Source organism: Chelonia mydas, chromosome 1, assembly GCF_015237465.2.
Source record: "Chelonia mydas isolate rCheMyd1 chromosome 1, rCheMyd1.pri.v2, whole genome shotgun sequence".
NCBI classification, from domain to species: domain Eukaryota; kingdom Metazoa; phylum Chordata; order Testudines; family Cheloniidae; genus Chelonia; species Chelonia mydas.
The window spans coordinates 201,339,998-201,364,018 of NC_057849.1; the positions used below are offsets into that span (position 1 = coordinate 201,339,998).

General features: G+C 43.1%; 1 protein-coding gene across 8 annotated transcripts in view; it reads right to left on the minus strand.

Annotated features, from left to right (window-relative positions):
* Positions 1-24,021, minus strand: part of GSK3B (glycogen synthase kinase 3 beta) — a 273,947-nt gene that overhangs the window by 7,552 nt on the left and 242,374 nt on the right. For 2 of the 8 annotated variants that reach the window (XM_037909641.2, XM_037909629.2), the window contains exons 9-12: positions 15,998-16,036; positions 13,786-13,972; positions 8,702-8,800; positions 5,019-5,070 (exon numbers count right to left, since the gene is read on the minus strand). In XM_037909641.2, coding sequence (XP_037765569.1) covers positions 5,019-5,070; positions 8,702-8,800; positions 13,786-13,972; positions 15,998-16,036 — 377 coding nt within the window. The remainder of the gene's footprint in view (positions 1-5,018; positions 5,071-8,701; positions 8,801-13,785; positions 13,973-15,997; positions 16,037-24,021) is intronic. The other 6 variants (XM_043538733.1, XM_037909634.2, XM_037909638.2 and 3 more) reach the window with 5 other exon arrangements.

The window sequence follows — 24,021 nt, forward strand, 5'->3', positions numbered from 1 at the left end:
TATGCACAATTACAGTTCTGGTAGAAAAGGAAAATGTATCTGGTATAGTCCCACACAGAAAACTAAGCTGTTGTCTGGCGAGTATGGATAATATAAAATTGGCTGACACAGACCGTGAAGAAAAAGAAATTTATGATCATCACGAATACTAAGCTGGAGAAAGGTAATAATTGAGGGTTAGCACAGGGCACTCTCCTTTTTATTCCCTCCTCCCCACTAACAAACTAAAAGAATTAAATTAATTGTAAACTAATCAATGTTGCAGATGGTTTCACACAAGGAGCTATCACAACACAGCTGAGGTTAGACAGGATGAACATAAACTGGAGATCTTGAGAGAAATAGGCTCACTAAAAAAAGGAAGAGATTGAATGTAGGTAAATATAACAAATACAGTTGAAGGAAAGCATTGGCTAGCACAAGTACAAAATCGGAGGCTGTGTGGAGAAAAATGGGGGGCAACACCATCTCCACACCAGTAAAGAGCTTATCATGCAATGCAGCTGCAATAAAAAAATAAAACAGTAATTACAGGGATGTACTGTGCATCTGCACACATTTGTTGATGAAGCTCTTCTATCTAGCCATACTTAATAGTGACCAAAGTAGGGGGCACCGCATTGGAAAAAGGACACTGATAAATAAGGAAGACAGCCCAGAAAAGCACAGCACTGGATGACGGAAGAGTCAGACAATATGCTCCAGGAGAGATAAGGCTAAAAGAACATCGTCACCTAGGAGAAAAGGAGACAAATGGAAAAAGAGGGTGACCACCTACCCACATCTGAGAAGTGATAACCAGGATCAGAAGATGGGATCATTAAGCTGAGAAGGGACATCCTATTTCGGGTAACAGGCTATTTTCCAGTCCTGGCTTCCCTCCACCCCAGAATGGTTCCTCAAATGCAGTAAAAATCACCCCAATGTACTTAAGATAGAAATCCAAATTTTTTTTACCAATATGTTGGCATTATTGACAGCCCTTGAATTTAAAATATAGTCCCTGCTGTTCTGATAGCTATCCGTTCACGCTAACTAGCTAACTCACTATCACACTGACCATAAGAATGGCCCTACTGGGTCAGACCAAAGATCCATCTAGCCCAGTATCCTGTCTTCTGACAGGGGCCAGTGCCAGGTGCTTCAGGGGGAATGAACAGAACAGGTAATCATCGAGTGATCTATCCCCTGTAGCCCACTCCCAGCTTCTGGCAAACAGAGGTGAGGGACACTTCAGAGCATGGTGTTGCATCTTTGCTCATCCTGGCTAATTGTCATTGATGGACCTATCCCCTATAAATTTATCTAGTTCTTTTTTGAACCCTGTTACAGTCTTGACCAGGGGCAGGCAAACTTTTTGGCCTGAGGGTTACATCGGGTTTCCGAAATTGTATGGAGGGCCAGTTAGGGGAGGCTGTGCCTCCCCAAACAGCCAGTCATGGCCTGGCTCCGCCCCCTATCTGACCCCCTCCGCTTCTCACCCTCTGATGGCCCCCCACCCCGGGACCCCTGCCCCATCCAACCCCCCCATTCCCTGTCGGCCTCCCTGGGACCCCTGCCCCATCCACCCCCAGACCCCTCGTTACCCCATCCAATCCCTCCTCTCATTCCTGACTGCCCCCTGGAACCCCTCCCCCATCAAACCCCTTCTCCCTGACTGCCCCCCCGGCACCCCTGCCCCCATTCAGCTCCCCTGTTCCCTGCCCTCTGACTGCCCCAACCTCTATCCACACCCCCACTCCCTGACCACCATCCCGAACCCCCCTGCCCTCTATCCAACCCCCCTGCTCCCTGCCCCCTTACCGTGCTGCCTGGAGCACTGGTGGCTGGGAGCGCTACAGCCGCACCGCCCAGAGCACCGGGACAGGCAGCTGTGCTGCCTGGCTAGAGCCAGCCACGCCACCGCGCAGCACAGAGCACCGGGTCAGGCCGCAGCTCTGCAGCCTGGCAAGAGCTCGCAGCCCCGCTGCCCAGAGCACTGTGCAGTCAGCTCAGGCTGCGGGGGAGGGGGAACAGCAGGGGAGGGGCCGGGGCAAGCTCCCAGGCCAGGAGCTCAGGGGCCAGGCAGGAGGTCCAGCGGGCCATAGTTTGTCCACCTCTGGTCTTGACCTTCAAAACATCCTCTGGCAAAGAGTTCCACAGGTTGACTGTGCATTGTGTGAAGAAATACTTCCTATTGTTTGTTTTAAAGCTTGCTGCCTCTTAATTTCATTGGGTGACCACTAGTTCTTGTGTTGTGAGGAGGAGTAAATAACATTTCCTTATTCACTATCTCCACACCAGTCATGCTTTTATAGACCTCTATCATGTCCCCCCTTAGTCATCTCTTTTCCAAGCTGAAAAGTCCCAGTCCCATTGGGTACGAGAATACATATAACATACAGCATCACTGTGTGTTCTGTATACCACTTGTTGGAATGTGCTATGACTCTTGATTTAATGCCCCTGAAGACAACGTGGCTAAAAGCGTTAAGATGTAATTATCAAACTGACAAAGAGGAATGGGGAAAAATGTACCTCCAAGTATCAGAGTAACAGCCGTGTTAGTCTGTATTCGCAAAAAGAAAAGGAGGACTTGTGGCACCTTAGAGACTAACCAATTTATTTGAGCATAAGCTTTGGTGAGCTACGGCTCACTTCATCGGATGCATACTGTGGAAAGTGTAGAAGATCTTTTATACACACAAAGCATGAAAAAATACCTTCCCCCACCCCACTCTCCTGCTGGCAATAGCTTATCTAAAGTGATCACTCTCCTTACAATGTGTATGATAATCAAGGTGGGCCATTTCCAGCACAAATCCAGGGTTTAACAAGAACGCCGGGGGGGGGGGGGGGGGGGTTAGGAAAAAACAAGGGGAAATAGGTTATGCAAGGTAACCTATTTCCCCTTGTTTTTTCCTACTCCCCCCCCCGACGTTCTTGTTAAACCCTGGATTTGTGCTGGAAATGGCCCACCTTGATTATCATACACACTGTAAGGAGGGTGATCACTTTAGATAAGCTATTGCCAGCAGGAGAGTGGGGTGGGGGGAGGTATTTTTTCATGCTTTGTGTGTATATAATAAGATCTTCTACACTTTCCACAGTATGCATCCGATGAAGTGAGCTGTAGCTCACGAAAGCTTATGCTCAAATAAATTGGTTAGTCTCTAAGGTGCCACAAATACTCCTTTTCTTTCTACCTCCAAGTAGTGTATGTAAAACCTGCTTCTTTCATGGTCAATTTGCTAACCTGAGTTCCTGCAGAACACTTGCCTTGGAGCAGCTCTGTGTACACATGAGAGGGAGGCGTAAGCAAGGAGACAGCCTAGGTTCCCATACTTGTGGCTCTTCTACAACAATATATACAAAGGCCTTCCAATTTGGGATCAGACTGCTCAGGCAGCTTGTCACATGCCTGCAAATACCTGTGTGCTGTACACCATGAACACTAGGAAAGACACCACCTCGGCTTTTCTGCAGGTTCTGTGCTGCCCGATCAACAGAGTGCAGGCTGGGGACCAGGACGAGTGCAGCTATGGGCTAGTTTCAGTGCCTCCGTACTACGATGTTGCACTGAAAGCACCCAGCCCAGAAAGGGGCCCTGCACACTCAGATTCCCCCTCCTTCATTGGGGAGTCAGCAGTTAAGCAGAGTACATGAGGAAATCTGTGCCTTTGACAGAACCAGCAAAAAAAGAAAAAAAAAAAGCCTTTTTTTGGTGGGGGTGGGCGGGGGGGAATTAGTGTTTGTGCCGCTGTGACAAGCACTTGTGACTGTGGTATTTGCTGGTTCCCGCTAAACCTCCCCAGGCTGGGGAGATGACTGCAGCAGGCTCAGCAGTGCTTGGGGTGAGACTGTTCTCAGCCAGAAGCCTCCTCATTATCAGTCTGACAGCTCTGCACCTGATGGAAACATACCATGTATTGGGCTTAGGCCTTGTTATTGTCTCCACAGCCTTGTCAAGAGTGGTGGTGATCTATTGCTCTCTAAGGCAGCATTTTGCTGCTGCTTCTCCCAGTCCTACTTCCGGAATTGCCTCTGCTTTCTGGTCAGGGATGTAGTGTCCCTCAGAAGCCTACCAGAAAGGCTGCTAGATAGGATGGAGCTGCAGTCAGGGTACTACAACCCCCCGATGCTACTTGATTTAAGAACTGGTCAAAGGCCACAGGGATTTTCATTCCTGATATATTGCAATGCTAACATGAAAGGACACACTGAGGTAGCCTGCCAATAGTTTGAGGGTCCTTAAAAGGACAATTTAGGACTCAAGGGGAAGGGTGGGGTGAGGCAAAATTCATCAGAGAGATATTCTTTGAGCCTAGAAATCCAGGTTCATCTTGTACTTTATTGCTCTCTATAGAGAACTGTGATCTAGTGGTCTAAGCCCAAACTGGGAGCCAGAAATTTCAGTCACGGACACCCTGTGTAACCTGTGGACCTCTCTGAGCCTCATTTTCCTTGTCTAAAACACTGGGATAATACCTGCCTCTCTCTCATGGGTGATGAGAATTAAATGCTTTCCAAGTGCTTTCAAGATGAAACTGCACATCTCTGTGCTAAATATTACTCTATGATGAGTGTTGTCATGGTCCTGTGCAACTGCCCTGCGCTGGCAGGCAACTCCAGTTCTGCTCTGTCCCACCTTGCTGTTGAGGATGCTGGAACATGTCTCATTTAAGATCAAAGGGATTAGCACAGCACGATGTATCAGAAAATGATCCCTGCAGCTATGCTGGCCGGGTTCCATGCAGGACAGCACCTCCCCGCCCCCCAGGTAGAAATGCTGACTAGCAGACCAGCTATCTGGCCGCTTATTGATCCAGGAAGAAAAATACATGATGTTGTGGCATAAGGGCTTTATTGGCACTTTTAAGATGACCTGCATAATGCACATTCCAAACTCGATCTGAGTACAACTTTTACCCCGCCCCAAACCATCATGTATTCAAACATGTCACTGGGTCAAAGAAATCCTATTTTAGGGGTGTTTGAGTAAGTTTACAAACGGTATTGGAGCAAAATTTCATACCCACCTTCCTGAAAAGCCAGCTCCCATCAGTACCATGAGCCCACCTGTACAGGAATCTGAAGGAGAGGGAATTTATAACCAATGTATTTGGAAATCTCTTAAAAATTACACACAATAATTCCCTTTCACATACTGCCCTCATTTCAAGGGCTGATATTTCACTAGGCTAGAAGCAAGTGACATTCACTCATCCAGGACTAACTATTGCCCAGCTTGACCCATAGGCTAAAGACATTTTTGAGGAAATCAGGTAACAGTCATTTTGGAGGCTTTTTTTCTCTGAGCATTTTAAACAAGAGCTGTTTGAAGAGATGATGTTACAGTAAGTTCTGGGAGGGACTGCTGAGCAGGTAACGTTCAGATAAAGCTGTCAGAGTTGCATGATAAATGCCTTTCAACAGACAGCTATTGCTACCATACGTGTGATGGCTGCAAACACATTCAGACACATACTACAGACCAGATCCTCATCTGCAGTAAATTGGTGTCGACCCAGATACTCAGTGGCGTAAATCATTGTGAAAATCAAATGCTGGGTGTGACTACACATATAATGTCTCTCACACACAGTGTGTGCATTCAAGATGCTGGTTGTGATTCCATAGTTAAAGCTGAGTTGAGTTTTGCACTGAAAGCAGAAATTCAACCCATCGGTTCTCACATTTTTTTTTATACACACTCCCCCCCTTCCCCAGTATATGATTCTATAGATGTCAGGGCAATTTGCACAGGGCCTGTGTCATCTTATGTCTATATACGGGACCTACCTAGCACAATGGGTGTAACTGGATCTTCTAGGTGCTACTGTAACAAATGCTAATGAAGGTGTGCTATTATTCCAAACAGAGTGCAGTTTACATGCTAAGAGAATTTGGCGAGACAAAATCTAACTCTCCTGACCAGCATTACCATGCAAGACTTGGGAAAAACTACCAATTAGGGTTATTTTTAACCATGACCCTACTCTGGATTCAGGAAGATGTAGACAGTATTCTGTCATGCTGATCATAACACAAAAATTGGCTCCCCCATCCCAGTTTTGATCAGCACAGTATCCTGAATTTTCAGCTACTGCATTATAGAGACACAGATTTAATGTCGCTATGTAACAATAACACTTCAGCACCATCAGAAGTGACAGTGATTATGTAACAAGTCCCTAAGGTGGGTTGTTTGTGGGGACTACACCTGGACTCTCTGGATTTTGAAGTCTGAGCGGCTACTACCTGAGCTAACTGATTAGGTCCACTGGCTTGAAGGTACGAAGACTCAAACTCAAACAGATGCTATAACTCGTCTAGCCACTAGAGGGGGACAAAACGCCACACTGTATTACCATGCAATTAACCCACACTAACTTGTGTAACCTTTTGAAGTCTCCTGCTACATCTACAAGCAGCTAACATCTCACCACTGTAAGAGTGGCTTTGAATAGTTTATTTACAAGGGCAAACATTTTGCTGAAAAGTGTCACTGTCAGTGTAGGTGCCCTGTGTCAGACGGCAAACCCATTCCCATGCTGCTCTGATACTGGTTTAATGATTAGAGGAACTTTGCTGCTCAGGGTCTCAGTGTTTCTCAAATGCGGCCACTGTGGCCACACGTGGCCACCAGGGGTTTTTCCTGCATCCACAACAGCTTCTTGTGCAGAGATGGGGAAGGGGGCAAAGCAGTGACCCCTCCTTGCAGCGCTCAGGGATGGCCTTTAGTCCCCCCTATACCTGGCTGCAGCCGCAGGACTCTGGCAGCAGGCTTTAGTCCCCTGCATACCTGGCTGCAGCCACAGGACTCTGGCAGCAGGCTCCCCCCGCCCCCAACTTCAGGGTTTTGGGTTTCAGGCTGGCCCCCCCTGCCATGGTAGCAGGGCTCCGGCTGTGGGCTCCAGCCCAGCCCAGCCCACCCACCCACCGGGCTCCAGTTATGGGACTCTGGCTCTGGGAGTCTGCAGTGCCGGCCTTACTGGGTGCTATGGTTCAGAAGCAAGAAGTGGGGTAAGCCTGGGGTCTGAGGCCATGGAAGGAAAGCAGTGGGGCCTGGGGGAGACAAGGGCACCAAAATATAACTGTACATTATTTTTATTACTGAGACTGCAAAAAAACCCTACAATCAGTCAATAACAATGATTTGGACATGTAAATATAAATATTTGTTTTTCCTGAAGTTAATTAAGTATTTTAGGAAATATTGTCAGAGTGGCCACGAGCAAGAGTTGGCCGTCACACTGTGAGGTCACCAAAAATTTGTTGAGACACCCCCTGGTCTAGACAGTGAATTCTATTGCCAGAGCTAAAACAAATCAGGTTCACACAATTTCCAACAGAGCCTAATCCTGAAATCTTAATTCAGGCTAAATTCCTCCTGGCACAAGAATTTTGTATGAGTAAAGACTACACAGGTTTGGGTCCAAGGTCATCAAAATAGCTGTGTATGCAAAAGACTACGATGATGTAACTGAAAGTTATCTAATATTGAACTATAAATCAAAATTCCTCTGTAGCTGCAAAAGATTCTCATGAGGACCAAAGACACTGGCCCATCTCAGCAATATAGTGGCTACTAACAGGAGGGTTAAAATGCTGACACTAATTAGCCATTTTTTAGTACAGTTCAGATTTAGGACTTGACCTGAAATGCTTTTCCCCATGTGAGCTCTTTGAAAGCTGTGCTAAGCAAAGCAAGGACACTGCTTTTTTGAACTCACACTAGTTAATTTCTCATCACCTCTAAGCAATCATACTTTTTGTACCCTGTGCACATCTTAATGGCTCATCTGAAAGACAACACCTTCAGCCACACAAAACCGCCGAGAGCATACTGAGGCATTGGCTCAGCACTGACTCAGAGAAAAGAGTGCCCTCTCTTGAATCATCAACACTATATCATACTTGATCATACTTGCACTCCCAAATTTTCCTTGGAGACCTCTTAGCCAAGCTCTAACACTGCTCAACTTGTAAGTTCATATAAGATCACAACATACCAGGGTGCGTCTCCAGCCAGTAATGAGGTTTTATAAGTTTCTGACAGCAAGAGACAGAGACAAAGAAGAGAACCACTCTCAGTTGGGCAAAAAGCCAGAGCATTATTTGGTGCCCGAAGCTGGTATAAGGGCATCTACAGTAAGAAGTTGTAACTGCTTAGGTGCAGCAGAAATCAATACACTAAAAGTGAATCCCTTGGTAATCCTTTTTGGAAGTGCTAATGTATTTTGCATTAGTGAGAAAATCTTGTTTATCCACAATCAGTCAAAATTTGATTGGAAATAAACCTTTCAGATGAGGGTACATTTACTGAGCTGATCTTTTCTCTTTTTTCTGGGTATCTCTAAAATCAGCTAAAGTTTAGAGCTCAACAAAATCAGCGCTGAGTGTCTGTGGGTTCCAGAAATTAACTGACCAGGAGGATCTTTCGAAGGTGAGCTTATTCTCATTGTTCCACTTCTTCACACTAGAAATTTGAGTGAAAGAGACACAGACACCAGGATGCGTCATCAAAATGAGCTGGGTTAGGACTCAGTTTAGTATTGCCAAAGTGCCCACAGCCAGCTAATCTAACAAGACTGAGTTTAAAATGGAGTTGGAATTAAATTATTCCTCGTCCACCCCAGGGTCTGTTACTCAAGCTTCTTAATGGAAGGAGTGTCATTTGAGAGAGAAGGGAGACAGGCAGGCAGGCGCATGTTCTCACCTGAGGCTGCTGTAGCATTTGTAGGGGTTGAAGCAGCTGCTTGATTCCGAGCATGAGCAGGGATGAGGATCGAAGCCAAAGATGGGTTACTTGACAGTTCTGGAGGGGAGGTGGAACAAACAGAGTTAGCTTATAGTCCACACAGAACCTCTGCATGCAGATTAACTCCTTGGGTTTCTCAGCACACGTAACCATCAATGAAATGCATGCCCTAATAAACAAGGTCACATTACACTTCCATGTATGTCCATAAGCAAGAGGAAGTCACAGTGATATCGAGCATGGGAATTTCCAGAGCAAAGAGTCTCTGTATCAGCTACAAGAAGTGATCATTTCCCTGTGAAAGGAGATGACCGTGGAGTAAGCAAAGCACCAACCAGTCCTGGTCCTTGGAAACAGCCTGTTAATACGACTTCATTCTGAGAATCACCCTTTCCCTCCACGAACACACCCACTCAGTCATCTTAAAGGAGAAGGCTGATGACAACAATGTGCTTCTTTGGGCATTGACTGTTACAGGTTCGCCAACAGCTCAGGGGAGTCAGTTCCTTGGCTCACAAACTCCACTAGAGACACAAAGTGTGTGAGGTAATAGCTTTTATTGAACCAACTTCTGCTGGTGAGAGAGACAAGCATTCGAAAGATGCCACTATACTGCTGAGATGGGACAGTGTCTGTGTCTCTCTCTCGCCAACAGATGGTCCAATAAAAGCTATTACCTCACCCACCTTGTCCCTCTAATACCCTGGGATCGACACAGCTACAACTACACTGCATTAAACACCACTAGTCAGGGACCTACAAGCCCAACACCAGTGACATAGTTAAGTCTCCTTAAATGCTGCCAAGCAGCCTAGAAGGGCTGATACTTCCTTTGAAGACACAGTGAAAAGCCGAGGGGTTTGATTTTAAGGTCAGTTAAATGGAACACAAAAGTTACTACTGTTCTTTCAAAAAAAACGTAACTTAATAAAAATAGAACAGTCAAGTTGCTGAGGCCCCAAATTTAAAACAGACGCACTATGTATCGGAGTAACAATCATCTTATAATGGCAACTGGTGGTAACGCTATCAGCTAAGTGTGATGGGGTGGAGCCGACTAGGTCATCAAGTGATAATATGGCAGGCTGCCCTGAAGGGGATCACTCTAGTACTACACCGAAGCTGGCAATGGAGCAGAGAGGAAGGAGAGCCTCCCGATGGCTGCGTCAGAAGTGGAAAAGATTGCCTCTAAAGGAAGCCACATCCAGATAAAGCAACGGGGCAGTCACCTCAAGGAAGGAGGAGAAAGACAACCCTTGGCACTGCAAGAACTCGCCTGGGAGAGAAGTGCATGCAGACAGTAGTTAATATAAACTCTGTAAAAAGAGATAAATCTGTCCTGAAACCAAGTCCAACCATCCTGCAGACAAAAAGGGGGGTTTTGTACATGACTGTCACTAGCTACTGGGTTTTATCTACTACGCAGATTAAGGAGCCTATGTCTTTTCTGTAACATGTACATTGAATTTAGAGCCTATAAGGGCTGACGCATCCATTTGATTTTTTTCCTTTTCTCAACAAATAATGTAAAAAGAAAAAGTAATTGACTGAGAAGCCAAGCTGGAGAAAGCTCATTTCGACTACTTACTAACCTCTCACCAGTGTACAGTGTTGGGCTGTGCTTCCACAAAATACAGAGATATTCTGACTGGCCGTAAGTAAACATGAGTCACTGCAATAACTGAAACCAGACCAACACCATCTAACTATGAGCACATGGCTACTAGCCGCTCTATGGCCAAAGAAGTTACTCCACTCTTCCCCCCCACACACATGAGTAATTTCTTAATTCAGTTGGTATAGAGAACTCACTGTGTATCTCGCTCTTTCTGCAGCTCCTAGTGCAAACAAATATACTTTTCTGTTACCTACTGGCATATAATCTAACAGGGAAATGAAGGGGAAATATGGACACTTACCCTACCAAGAGCACAGCAAAAATGTCATTCATTTTGCTTGACGTAGTACCCCTTGATGGCAGTGTTTTAGAGATAGCACACCCAGCTAAAATGTATTGCAACCAAGCGTCTATAGCCACACTCCCAATGTCTAAAAGGTATGGCTGACCTAGTATAACTACAATGAGTCAACACAGCTTCCATTCCCCTGTGATTCTTCCGGCATCCAGCCATTAAAGAACTCAGCTCACACTGGCAGAATAGCCACTTTCACTCACTAAGCATCTTCCCACCTGTGGTTCAGGCAGAAAAATCTACTAGAAGTGCAAACATGTCAGAAGCTACTCTAGGGAGTAGAGATAATAGGCAGAAGAGGCCCGCACCCTCTCCATTGTATCCAGGAATCTAAATTCAGGATGATGTGAATACCACAGTATTTCAACTAGAGAGGGATGGATCAATTCAGAGAAAATAACTGACCCAAAACAAACTGCAATTTTTTGAAATTTAATTAAAGATTTGGCTAAAAACTTGATTAAATATGTGTTCTCTCATTTGTGTGTAGCTGCAACACACCTCCCGGTTCTGCCCACTACTGGACATGCCAAAATACTGCAGGGAATGGCTGGATTTGTATTATCTGCAGCCTGTCTGCCTCCCTTCTCTCTCAGGAGATTTCCAGCCCAAGATATGAAAAAGAACCTTAACTTTAGGATGCCTAACTGAATCAAATCCCCAACTCAGGACTCTGAAGCCCTCTCTACACTCTGTAAATAAACAAACTAAATATGGCTGTAAGAAGCCGTTGCCTGAAAAGCCTTTAGATTGCAAAGACTTCAGCATCTCCTGTCCACACACAATTGTCCAAGACATCTTACAAGGACTGGCTGCCACCACTAGGACCATGTCTTTTGTTCAGTTCTAGCAGAATCTGGGCAGTTTACAGAGGTATATCCCCATCAAGGAAAAGGAAGTCAAACATTACAGATGTATCAGTTCAGCTTGTCCTCCTAGCTCCATCCCAATGCAATGTCTTGTGTTTAGAAATTGCCCAGTAGCGCCATTCCCAATATCAATGGGTTAGTTACTTCAGGAATCCCAAAATGCATTGGTAAAACTACAGTTTTAAGACCTGTTTGCTGCATGTGCAAACATTGCTAAACAGTCACAAGGACAAGTGAGAGGACCTAACTTTTCACGCAATTATGTCACTGCAACAATTTCCTCTCAACATAGACAAGCCCTTCAGAGTTTTTAGCCCCCATACATTTCAGACTGCACCCCTTTCCAAGCCAAGCTATTTTGTCTGAAAGTGAACTGGACCGGCATAGCACTCAAAAGGTTATAGTGCGAAGATTTCTAGTTATGTGAAGACACAGTTAGGTTTCAAATGAAACGTTTTGATTAAAAAAACAAAATAGAACAATACACCTGACTGCTCTTTACTGCCTAAAAAAGACACTGGCAAAATGGCAGCTGTGTCAGAGGCAGAAAATCATTTTCTTATCTGCTGGTTCAACAGCAAAACTTCACACTAGTAATGACTAACACAGCACAATAGTAACAGGAATATCAGATGCCTCGGTGGAACTGAGCTGGTAGGATCTGTTACAATACTGGTAGTTCAGGGTGACAAAAATGCGTAAACAATTGTGGACGAAAGCGATTGCAGGATCATAGAAGATTAGGGTTGAAGAAGACCTCAGGAGGCCATCTAGTCCAACCCCCTGCTCAAAGTGACGTGGGAGGTTGTGCAATTTCAATAATACTAGCAACACTTGCACAATCTTGTGTGTGGACAATGATTTTTACAGCTCTAGCAGGACTAAACAGTACAACAATCTCCCCTTATAATGTAAATCGGCCCTGTGTGTGTTATTAAAACTACATTCCATATTGGTTTAGCCTGTCCACTCTCTCTCTCTCTGGGAGATGTTTTGGTACATCCAATGCAGTGCACTTCCCACATAGGTAGTGTGAATCATGTTAAGTCAGAAGACTACGTTTGTGTTTACCCTCCCTGGCAGGGCTTGAACTAAAGTGGTAGCATGGTTTAAAAGTTACGTTGTATGGACACAAACCTTGCTTCAGTTATCTGGGTTACAACAGGGCACCATGTTTCAAAGCTGGGAGCATGGACAGGTCTCTGTTTCAAGCATAAGAAGGTGGATCTTGCACTTACTACAGAGCAGGCATCAATGCCTAAACTACATGAGCTGAACTGGAATGGGAATGGATTCCTAGCAGGTAACAATGCATAGGGATTCTTCCCTGCCTTAATGCTAAATGCATAGGGATTCTTCCCTGCCTTAATGCTAAGGGCTTGCAGCTATTTATTTAGAAGACTACACTACAACACTAACAAGCTTGTACACCACATTTCTTGCACTCCATACTTAACCAGACCAACCCTGAAGACTCATCAAATGTGAACGGAGAGAATAAACGATGTAAAGGATGCCAGCTCTGCACGTACATTTTTGGGGGGGAAAGGGGGGGCAAGGATGGCTAATTTGGTACTGGTATGGCCGCAGATAGTTCAACATGAAACATTTCAGGATCATGCTGTGTAATTTAAAAAGTAACTTCCTCAAAAGTTCTTTCTGCTGGATGACGGATATAGTATTTACAGCCCTGGAGAACTAAGGACTCCATATTTCCGCCCCCCCCCCCGCAAGACCAGACAGCCTTGGCAGCAGCAGTGCAAGCTTTCCCACATTGCTTCCCAAAACCTGCTTCAAACATGATGGAACAGGGTCACCTTTAGAAGGCAATTCAGTCTCCGTGGTCCACCGGGTCCTCAACCTCTGGGTGAGACTCCAAACAAAGGTGTCACTTGGACTGTGGACACTAGGAATTGGCCTGAAGCTGCAAACTTACTTTATGCAATCAGACAGTAATGATTTCCAGTCCCGTGGACTGACTTTGAATCAATAATGCAAGAGGATAATGATTTCATAACCCTTCCCTCCCCTCCCCCGAAGCTGATGCAGTCCATTTTTGAGAATGATCACCGGCTATACAACGGGTCCATGTTCTTGCCCCACCTCTTGATTTTACTATTGGGAGAATGGCATTTGTATGACAGAACTTTTGGCACAGTGCTTCTTCCCAACGGAAGGCTCCTCAGTGCTCACAGGCTACCTTGAGTGGTGAAGTTGAAGAGTGCAGGTTTCTCTCGCCCATTGGGTAGTTTGACATTTGGGTCCCGTAGTTCATCGAAGAAAGAGTGCGCACATGCTTCCAGGGGAGTCAGGCGGGCAGTGGGGGTGTACTCCAGCAGACGGCTACATAGTGCGATTGCTTCTGGTGGAGTGCGGGGTCGGAAGACCTACAGAAAAACAAGAGACAGATTGTTTGGGCTTGTTTCTTTTTTATTACTGCAGCAAGTCTGAGCAATTAAATCTCTCAGTGCCTAGTGAGTTGAAACTAAATGCTATTTGTGCTAATATAATGGGTCCTCAGGTATTGGAATGGGAGAATCCAGCTTCTGGGGTTGAAAAGGTTAAGTGCAAAGGATTTTGCTGTGTGGGTGAAGGTGCAATGCTAGTGAAAGGCTGCATGGGAGAGCTCAGAGAAACAACTTTAAGAATTAAAGGAAAATTCATTGATCTTATGACAACACACACACTGGGTGAAATCAGCCATGCATATGATAGGGAGAGGGGTGCAAATGAGCAGGATTCATTGAAAGTTAAAATTAAAAAGGTCGCCATTGTTCATTTTGGCAGCAAACAAATGATGTCCCCCCCTAATGTGGATTTTTGCAGGCAAGTTGGTCAGATTATTGCTATGGATGACACTGTTCAAGTTTGGAAATGAACAGGTTTGGTGCAGAAAAGCTCTCTCTCTACTTCAAGTTTACAGGTGCTTCTTCTTCTTGACATTATTGTGTTAAGTGATTCCTACTAGTTAACAGAGATAATTCCTGCACATTTGGAGTTTGTGAGAACACTAAAAGGTGATGAGTGAGAAAGCTATTTGACTCTCTCAGAAGTTTACCTTGAGGATATAAACCAGAGTTCACAGCAGTTCTTCCTTGAAGTTATAGTTCATATCCCTTAAAAAATGGTCCTACATAGCCAGAATGACTCCCCAAATCTGCCTTCCCCATCACATTACATTCAAGGCAAAACTGGACAGTCACATCCATGTCCTTAACACGCTGCTTGAGCTGTTTCCGTTCACTCTGTTGCACGTGGAATACAGGCCAGGGAGAAGCGTGGTGAGAGGTGGGGTGGGAGTGTTAAATTCTGATGTCAGCATTTTTGATGCAATTGAGCTAATCCAAAATGCTTTTGAACCAATGCAGGTGAACCCAAACCACCTAGCACCAAGGAATGACCTATACATCACATGCTAACTGACTGCAGCCCCAGGCACCTGGACAGGCTCTGCTTCAATAGGTTTTAAACTGAAGACATTTATGCTCATATTACTTAAAATTAATCAGGTCACTGACAACAATTGACTGATTTTTTTTTTAAACCCCTTGGTGCCCAGCTGGGTCAGGAGCACCTGAGTTAGTTCTAATGCATTCTGTACTAACTCATCACGTCAGGGAATCCTGACTCCTGGAGTCAAAGAGTTAAGGTACTAAAAGAGCAGAATTTGTTCAGGTTGCTGGGAAGATACCGTGGGCACGACAGTAATGTAAGAAAAATCTTCTGTTTGGCACTAAAGCCCAAATGCTGTAGCCCCTGCAGTCAGTTCTAATGACTTCTACGCTTGAAGTAGCTGCGTGTATATTTTTAGGGGGAGGGATAGATGGAGGTTATTTACATTCAGTGTCAAAACTCATTGCCTCCAGAGTTCAGATTACTGACCACAATACAAGGGTGGTGCAGTGGCATATGATTCCCAAGTTACAGCCCACACGAGAACAGGACAGTCTCCTTTTATTAAATGAAGATAGAAAACAGAGAACCACTGAAATCTGCCCTTTAACAAAGGAATCCCTCTGACCCCCCCACTCCCTTAAATTCTTCATCTTTCAGGTCAGTGAACCTCTGTCAACATTTATAGAATTTAAGAAACAACTGCTCAGCCTCTGTCTGGACTGGGAATGAGTCACTCAAGGTAAGCAATTACTACAATAATCTATACGCCAGAAACTGAAAAACCAAAAAACCCCACACAAATACCCACCCTCCGCAAATAAAGAGTAATTAAAAAGTGAAACGTGTGCAGATCTACGCCTATCTAACCATTACCTTCTTGTATGACACGGGGAAAATATTCACCTGGCTGCTAGCTGATGTGTGGCTGTTTTAACCCAACTTTTCCACTTCTAGCTTTTCTCTCTCCTCTTTTCAAGACTAGCCCTAATAATTTGAAAAAATATTTAAGTACATACCCGCACTCCTGAGGTGAAATGTCCTGTTCCTGACGAGTCCTAAAGATGATAATGCAGTGAAATAATCCAAACAGGGGGAGTCAATCCAAAAGAGAATAGTCCAGCAAGGAAAAATATATCCAATATTATAAGAAATCCATGGCGTGTGGGACATAGAAAATGTTTATACAATTAGAAACTTTAAACATCACTCTCCATAGCAGCAAGTCCAACTTGACCACAGTGTATGCCAAAAAAATTGATTGTGCAATGGTGAGGCATAGTATAGAAACATTTCTATGTTAACTTATGTTCCAATGCCAGTGCGTTTACTAAAAAAATAAATAACAAAAAAAGTTGAAATCAAAATTCTAACTAGAAAGAAAAGGGTAACTGAGCTGCCATCTTAAGCAATTTGCAGTCCTCTCTGTCCTGGATATAAATGTCCATAGACAACGGGGCTGAATTAGTTTGTCTTAGTGTGTGCATCCCTCATGCACAGACTACATATTTTTCCTCTGTAAATCTGTCCCAGAGACACAATGTGAAAATTTTTTAAAAAACCAATTTATAATTTCTGCTGAAGAGAAAATAAGAAGTTTTAATTTGTATTTCTAATTTGGCTGTTTTAAATTTGTGTGAGCTATGAGTGTATCAGGCCGCCGCGGATTATTCTCCATTTTGGATTGACTTCCCCACCAATGGATTTGTTTTGATGATGTTATCTCTTTAGGATTCTTCAGGAACTGGACATGTCTCCTCAGGAGTGAGGGTATGGACTTAATTTTCTCACTTTATTGTGGGCTTTCCCCCCCATATCCTTGCACCCATTACTTAAAGCAAAAACCTGCATCTTTTAGCTATCGTAATTCAACACAGTTCCACCAGAAATTCTGACTAATTCACCCACCAAGAACTACACAAAAGGGTACAACATTAAACATGAAGAGCAAGGGACAGTCACAGTTACAGGTGAAGTGCACAACAATAAGTATGCTAACACTTAAGCACAATGGGGCACATCCTGAAAGCTGGGATGGCGTCAGTGCTCTATTGTGCCTAAGTGCCTAAAGGACGGACGTGACTCACCATTACCTGTGAACTCCCTCACTCTTATGTTCTGAATTTAACAGTTAAACAGTCTGAATGTAGTTTTCAGTGAGGGAATTGATTTTAATAAATAATCCGCGGATTATTTTTTAGTCTGCGGACTAAAATTTAGTGCACGGACTAAAATCCGGCCCGTCAGAGTAAAATCTACGTCAGTTTACAATACACCTGGGTGAAGGGGGGAAAAAAGCTAAGTTCACAAAGTAAATATCGTTGGGGAGACTAACATTTAGTATGCAGACTAAATACGGCTGGGCAAAATGCACAGCAAGGCCACGGACAAAAAAAGAAACAAAAAAAAACAAAACAAAACCAACCAAAAAAACCACTGACAGGAACTTTTAAAGTGATCAAATACTACCCCACCTGCGCAGCAATTCATTTTTATAAAATGAAACAACTCCTTTTTTCAAGGTGAGATGTCCACAGTAGGGACAGACTCGTAAATTTCATTTTCAAAAATGAACGTGTTTTGGAGATAAACAAATGCAAAAAATGGTCTTTACAGATTAACATTTTTCAAGCAGAATTTGCACTTGTATGACTCAAACTAAATTTCCCAAAACAATCGTTTTCAGGCCGAGACCTCGCTTGCCAGAATTTCAGCCACTATTGCATTTTTTATGGCTGAGTTACAAACCCGTGAAAATGCTTGTGCAGAATGCAGAGAGTCATCTGAGCAGCCGTACCGCTTTTTCCTTCCACTCTCCAGTGACTCTATACTATATCAAAAAGCTGGAATACAATGCTACTTCTTCCTTTTTTCAAGTCTGTTGTTGATGTTCAAATGCTAATAAACCTTCATGGCTAAATAGGAAAACCAAGCTTGCTGCCTCTTCCAAATGGCCCCTCCTTCCTAACATACACTGTGATCAATGTGCATTTTACTAATTATTTTTCAGAGACTGGCAATCATCGTAGACCTTTCAAAAACCATTGCCAAGTTAAATGTCTCTAATACGACACCCTGTTCCATTCCTCAAAAGGTGAAAGAACTTTTGTGAAGTCTTTGTGCACAAGCAGCATATTCACTTTTAATCTTCTCAATTTAAAGTAGCTGCAGTTGGTTAACAGTGCTCATAACCTGCCTGAATTTTAAAATCTTTCTACAGCGAGAGTGGGAAGAAAGAGGACAGATGGGGCTTAGGACGGACACACATCTTGCTTTACTCAATCAGCATTCAGCTCTCAAACCAGACCACATGGGGTACTGGCAACGTATTGTTTTAACCAAATGGCTAGTCTGACTTTCAGTCATTGACATTCTTATAACAGACTTTTTTCCATGCACAACATGGAATTCTCTTTTCTCTGTATAATTAAGCACCAAATGCGAGGCTTGACAATGTTACCCCAACGTGCTCGTCTATCCTCATATGTATTACAAGACATTATTTCATGCCATCAGCGACAATGTATTTTGCATGCAGATTGTGGCAACTGTTAGCATGCTGTGACACCCAAGAAAGCAGAGGCTTATTAAAAATCACTATGGTGCTATTGCATAAGAACGACCATACTGGGTCAGACCAACGGTCTTTCTAGCCCAGTATCCTGTCTTCCGACAGTGACCAAGGCCTGGAGCTTCAGAGGGAATGAACAGAACAGACAATCCTCAAGTGATCCATCCCCTGTCGCCCATTCCTGGCTTCTGGCAAACAGAGTCTAGGGACATTTCAGAGCATGGTTTTGCATCCCTGCCTATCCTGGTTAATAGCCATTGATGGACTCATCTAGTCTTGGCCTTCCCTGCATCCTCTGGCAAAGGTGTATGTTGTGTGAAGAAATACTTCCTTTTGTATGTTTTAAACTTGCTGCCTCTTAATTTAATTTAGTGACCTTAGTTCATGTGTTATGAGAAGGAGTAAACAACACTTCCTTATTTATTTTCTCCACAATAGTCATGATTTTACAGATCTCTATCATATCGCCCTTAGTTGTCTCTTTTCCAGGCTGAAAAGTCCCAGTCTTATTAATCTCTCCTCATATGGAAGCTGTTTCATGCCCCTAATCATTTTTGTTGTCCTTTTCTGTACTTTTTCCCAATTTCAGTATATCTTCTTTGAGATGGGGCGACCACATCTTCATACAATATTCAAGATGTAGGTGTACCATGGATTTATATAGAGGCAATATGATACTTTTTGTCTTATTATCTATCACTTTCCCTACGATCCCAACATTCTGTTAGCTTCTTTGACTGCTGCTGCACATTGAATGGATGTTTTCAGAGAACTATCCATAATGACTTCAAGATCTCCTTCTTGAGTGGTAACAGCTAATTTATACCCCATCACTTTATATGCATAGTTGGGATTATGTTTTCCGATGTGCATTACTTTGAATTTATTAACATTGAATTTCATCTGCCACGGTGTTGCTCAGTCACTCAGTTTTGTGAGATCTCTTTGTAACTCTTCACAGTCTGCGTGATCTTGAGTAGTTTTATATTATCTACAAATTTTGCCACCTCACTGTTTACCCCATTTTCCAGATCATTAATATGTTGAACAGTACTGGTCCCAGTACAGATCCCTGAGAGACACCACTATTTACCTCTCTCCATTCATTCTTACCCTTTGTTTCCTATCTTTTAACCAGTTATTGATCCATGAGAGGACCTTCCCTCTTATCCCATGACAGCTTGCTTTGCTTAAGAGCCTTTGGTGAGGGACCTTGTCAAAGGCTTTCTGAAATCTAAGTACACTATATCACCTTTGTTCACATGCTTGTTGACCCCCCTCAAAGAATTCTAGTAGATTGGTGAGGCAAAAAACATGTTGACTCTTCCCCAGCAAACTGTGTTCATCTATGTGTCGGATAATTCTGTTCTTTACTATAGTTTCAACCAATTTGCCTGGTACTGAAGTTAGACTTACTGGCCTGTAATTGCCAGGATCACCTCTGGAGCCTTTTAAAAAAACCTGGTGTCACATTAGCTATCCTCCAGTCATCTGGTACAGAAGCTGATTTAAACGTTAGGTCAAGTTTGTGACATCACCGTTAAGAATTTATCTCCATCTTCAAGAGTTCATAGGTTTTCCCAAGAACCACCAACACAGATCCAGGCTCATATTTGGCGTACAACTCCTCAGAGTCTGTACGCTAGTTTTTAATAGTCAATGTGGTGGAATTGGGAGGGAAGAGGATGACATTTTATCTAAGTCTCTTTGGAAAGATTTTTATATTAGATCAACAGTGCAAGCTTCTTCCCCACCCACTCCTTCCGAAAGCCTGAATGTTCATCTAGTTGCTAATTTTCTTTTGCTAGATGTAGTAAGTGCAAAAATCCCACTGAAAAAAGTGACATTTTGGCATGCATTTGTTTGGGTTTTTACACTCTGGACTGGTGCTGCGTTTGGTTTAACAAGAAAGGAGAAATGATAAACTTTCAGAGGAAAATTACTTAATGTGTGCAGCAGGTTTTTTTGTTTTGTTTTATAAATGCCATATTTGCAACTCTGGAGACAGCAGGCTTCTATCCAAAGAACAGGTGCGATATAGTAGCATTGTAAGCTTCCCTGCTTCTCCACTGTATCCCACTATACAATTATCACTCTTACCCCTAACTTGGAGGAATCATTTTATAGAGGGCAGTTCAGCATCTTTCATCACTGTGTCTGTCAAGACTGTCTATGAGGATATCAATTATGAAGTGTTCAAGAGATCAACTCATTTCACACAGGCCACCAAAGAAGCGGTCAGCTAGTAACAGCTTTCAGTTGCTAGAGTTGGAGGCCAGATTCGAACTGATGCTCTAAAAATGAATGGCTCAGGATTGCATTATCAGTTCCCTGACACATCTACTCCCTATTTGATAAAGTTCTGTGAAGATTAAGGATTCGGAACCACTGATCTCACTAGAAGGAAGGAAATTTATCAAGGTTTCCCATACACTTCTATCAGAATTGGGAGAGACAAGGTGGCTGAGGTAATATCTTTTACTGGATCAATTTTTGTTGGTGAGGGAGACAAGCTTTTTAGTTTACACGGAGCAAATCTGAATGGAAAACCCCTTATTACACATTAGGGCTAACCATTTTCTCTGAGGGTTTCTTTGATGGATACTGGGACGATGACTTTAAAAGCAATTTCACAGTGTAACTATCACAATTCTAGAACAAAAAGCAACTCTCAAAAGCTCCCACTAAGAGAAGTGTAATTTTAAAAGACTTCCAGTAAACAAACCACATTCACAGAAAAAAATGAAAGTGAAAAAAAGATCTATAAAGATGGCAATGTTAGAGTTGAGCTTCAGTCAACAAGGAAATTCAAGGTTAAGGTTGAAGTTTTGTCCCCTGAATGAACCAGTTATTGTATTCTGGAACTACAGAAGAATTTGAAAACTACTCCAAAGACAATTTTCTGAAATACTGTTACTGGATGCCTCTCTGAGGTACATAATGCCTGCAACACGATGAAAATATTTTTTAAAAGGGTTAAAACAAGAAACCTTCTTAAGGAACCCCCTCTCCCCCCATGGTGCATTTTGAATGTATAACTTATATCCCCCTTTGTATTAAAAATTTAATATTTAATATTCTGAGGAGTATTCTTGGATGACACATTATAGAAAGTGCTTTGCAAGTCATAAAATGCCTGTGAGATACCATTCTTTATATTTAGATAGGAAAAAATGAAGTAGAGAGTGAGGGTTACAGGCCCAATCTGCAAAGGTACTTAGGCACTCATAGTTTTGCTTCCACAGCAATTCACAAAACTCCCGTTGAACCCTGTAGGTGCCTACACTCACTTGGCACCTAAGTTTTTGAGCAAAAGATCCCTTGGAGCTTAAATTTCTAGCATTACTGCCTCAGCTCTAGGCACCAGACACTTATTTCCCACCTAAGCCCCCAATTCACAAACATGAAGTGGGGGAGGAAGGAAGAGGGGAAGATAGGCACTCATCCACCTAAGTCACGTGTAGGGCCTGATCCACTAGGTGTGCTCAGAGGCCGCCTACCAGATTAGGACCCATTCAAAACCCAGCCAGCCAGAGGAAGAGGTGGGGATGGGTGCCCATTTTGTAACTTTTAGCCTACTGGTCAGAACACTTGCCTGGGATGTCGGAGACCCAATTCCCTCCTCTGCCAGAAGGGAAGAGAGGATTTGAACAGGGGTCTCCCACCTCTCAGGGGAGTGCCCTAATCAGGGAGCTATGGGAGATTGTGGCATGCTGCTCCCTCAGTCACTCCTGTTGAACCTGTTCCACTTTGGATAACAAAAGAGTGATTGGAGCAGCGAGATTGGACCCTGGGTCTCCCACCTCCCATGTAGGTGCTCTAATCACATGGCTACTGAGTCATTTTCACTCTCTCTGAGAGGATCCAGGCTTAAATGACTTACAAGTGAGTCAGTACAGGGCTGGGATCAGAACCAGAATCTTGTGTCGCATACTTAATCTCCAATCAACAGACCACAAACTTGTGACGGGATCATTTGCATAGTATGTTTTACTTTTGCCAAGTTCTCAAAGGAGTATTCATTACCCAGTAAACTGTTCAGCTTCTGCCAAATCTTAAATGAAAATGATATAAAGTAAGAAAAGAATTCCTTTTTTATATTTCAGTTCGGACACTCAATCTGAATTGCTCAGAGCCTTCCCAGGAAAAGCACCATCATTGGCTGAGAAGCACTAAACTATATGTGCTGCAATATAAAGGCAAAGCAGGAAGTAAATTACAGAGGACACTTCACACCAAACTTTGAATTTCCTTGTTCATGAGGATGTAAGTCACATCTTTAATATTATAGTAATTAAAAAAAAAATTGAATGGTGTATTGTTTTTTTTTGTTACACGCACAAAAACCTGGCAATTTCTTTTTGACAGTATTGGGCAGGAAAAGGATAATTTCTTACCTGACAATTTAGTTTGTCTTACATCACTCTAAAGGAACAGGTGGAAACAGGAGACTCACTGACAAAATCATTGTCCCCTACACACAGAGTAGGATGGCCTGAACTTCCCAGTAAAACTTAAGTGGTTTTTTACTTATTTCAAATACAGTTATTTTCACCGTTAGACTAAAAAGCAGGGGCAAAATAACTATGGAAATATGGCACAGCCATAACAGATTATGAAAAATGGGAGAGGTGAACTGTTGAAGAATTATGAAAAACTACATTATTTTGGAAGAAATAATCAGTCTCCATTACTCTCTTACATCTGTACAGACAAGTGAGACATACTTCTAACCACAGGAAGTATAGCAGAATTTGCCTTTTTAACAATGTAATGTAGGCCAATTTATAAGATTATTGACAAAAGAATACAATGAAACATAGAACTAAATTATTTATGTCCCACAAACATTTTATATCAATTAGAATGAGAATGAACAGAATGAATAATCTATTTGATTGTTTGATAATCTCCCCCCAAAACTACAGTCTGAACATGAATTTTGGAAGCTGTAGAAGCAGAACAGAATCTGCATAAATCCTGGGAGAAAGTGAGGACAGCAACAGCGTGAAGGAAAGGTGGCAGCAATAGAGAGATATAGCTAGAACCAGCAAGAGGAGAGAGAAAAGCTCACAGATGAGACTGTGCTATTTGACCTCAAGCCCAGACTGAGGGGATAAGAACAAGGCTGGCCTGCAGTTTACACAAAAGATCCCAAGTTCCAGGATCAGTTATTAGCATACTATTTAAATATGCATACATAGAGAGAGGAAAGCTAGTAAGAAAATATGTTTATAATAATAAAGTACTTTGGCCAATACTTTATTCTGGTATTAGTTCTCCACCGTACTATATGAAGAATGTCAAGTATCAGAGGGTATAATAATATATATAATAATAATGCCTGAATCTGTAATTTTCACTCTATGCATCTGAAGAAGTGGGTTTTTCACTCACAAAAGCTTATGCCCAAATAAATCTGTTAGTCTTCAAGGTGCCACCGCACTTCTTGTTATATGAAGAACGCATTCC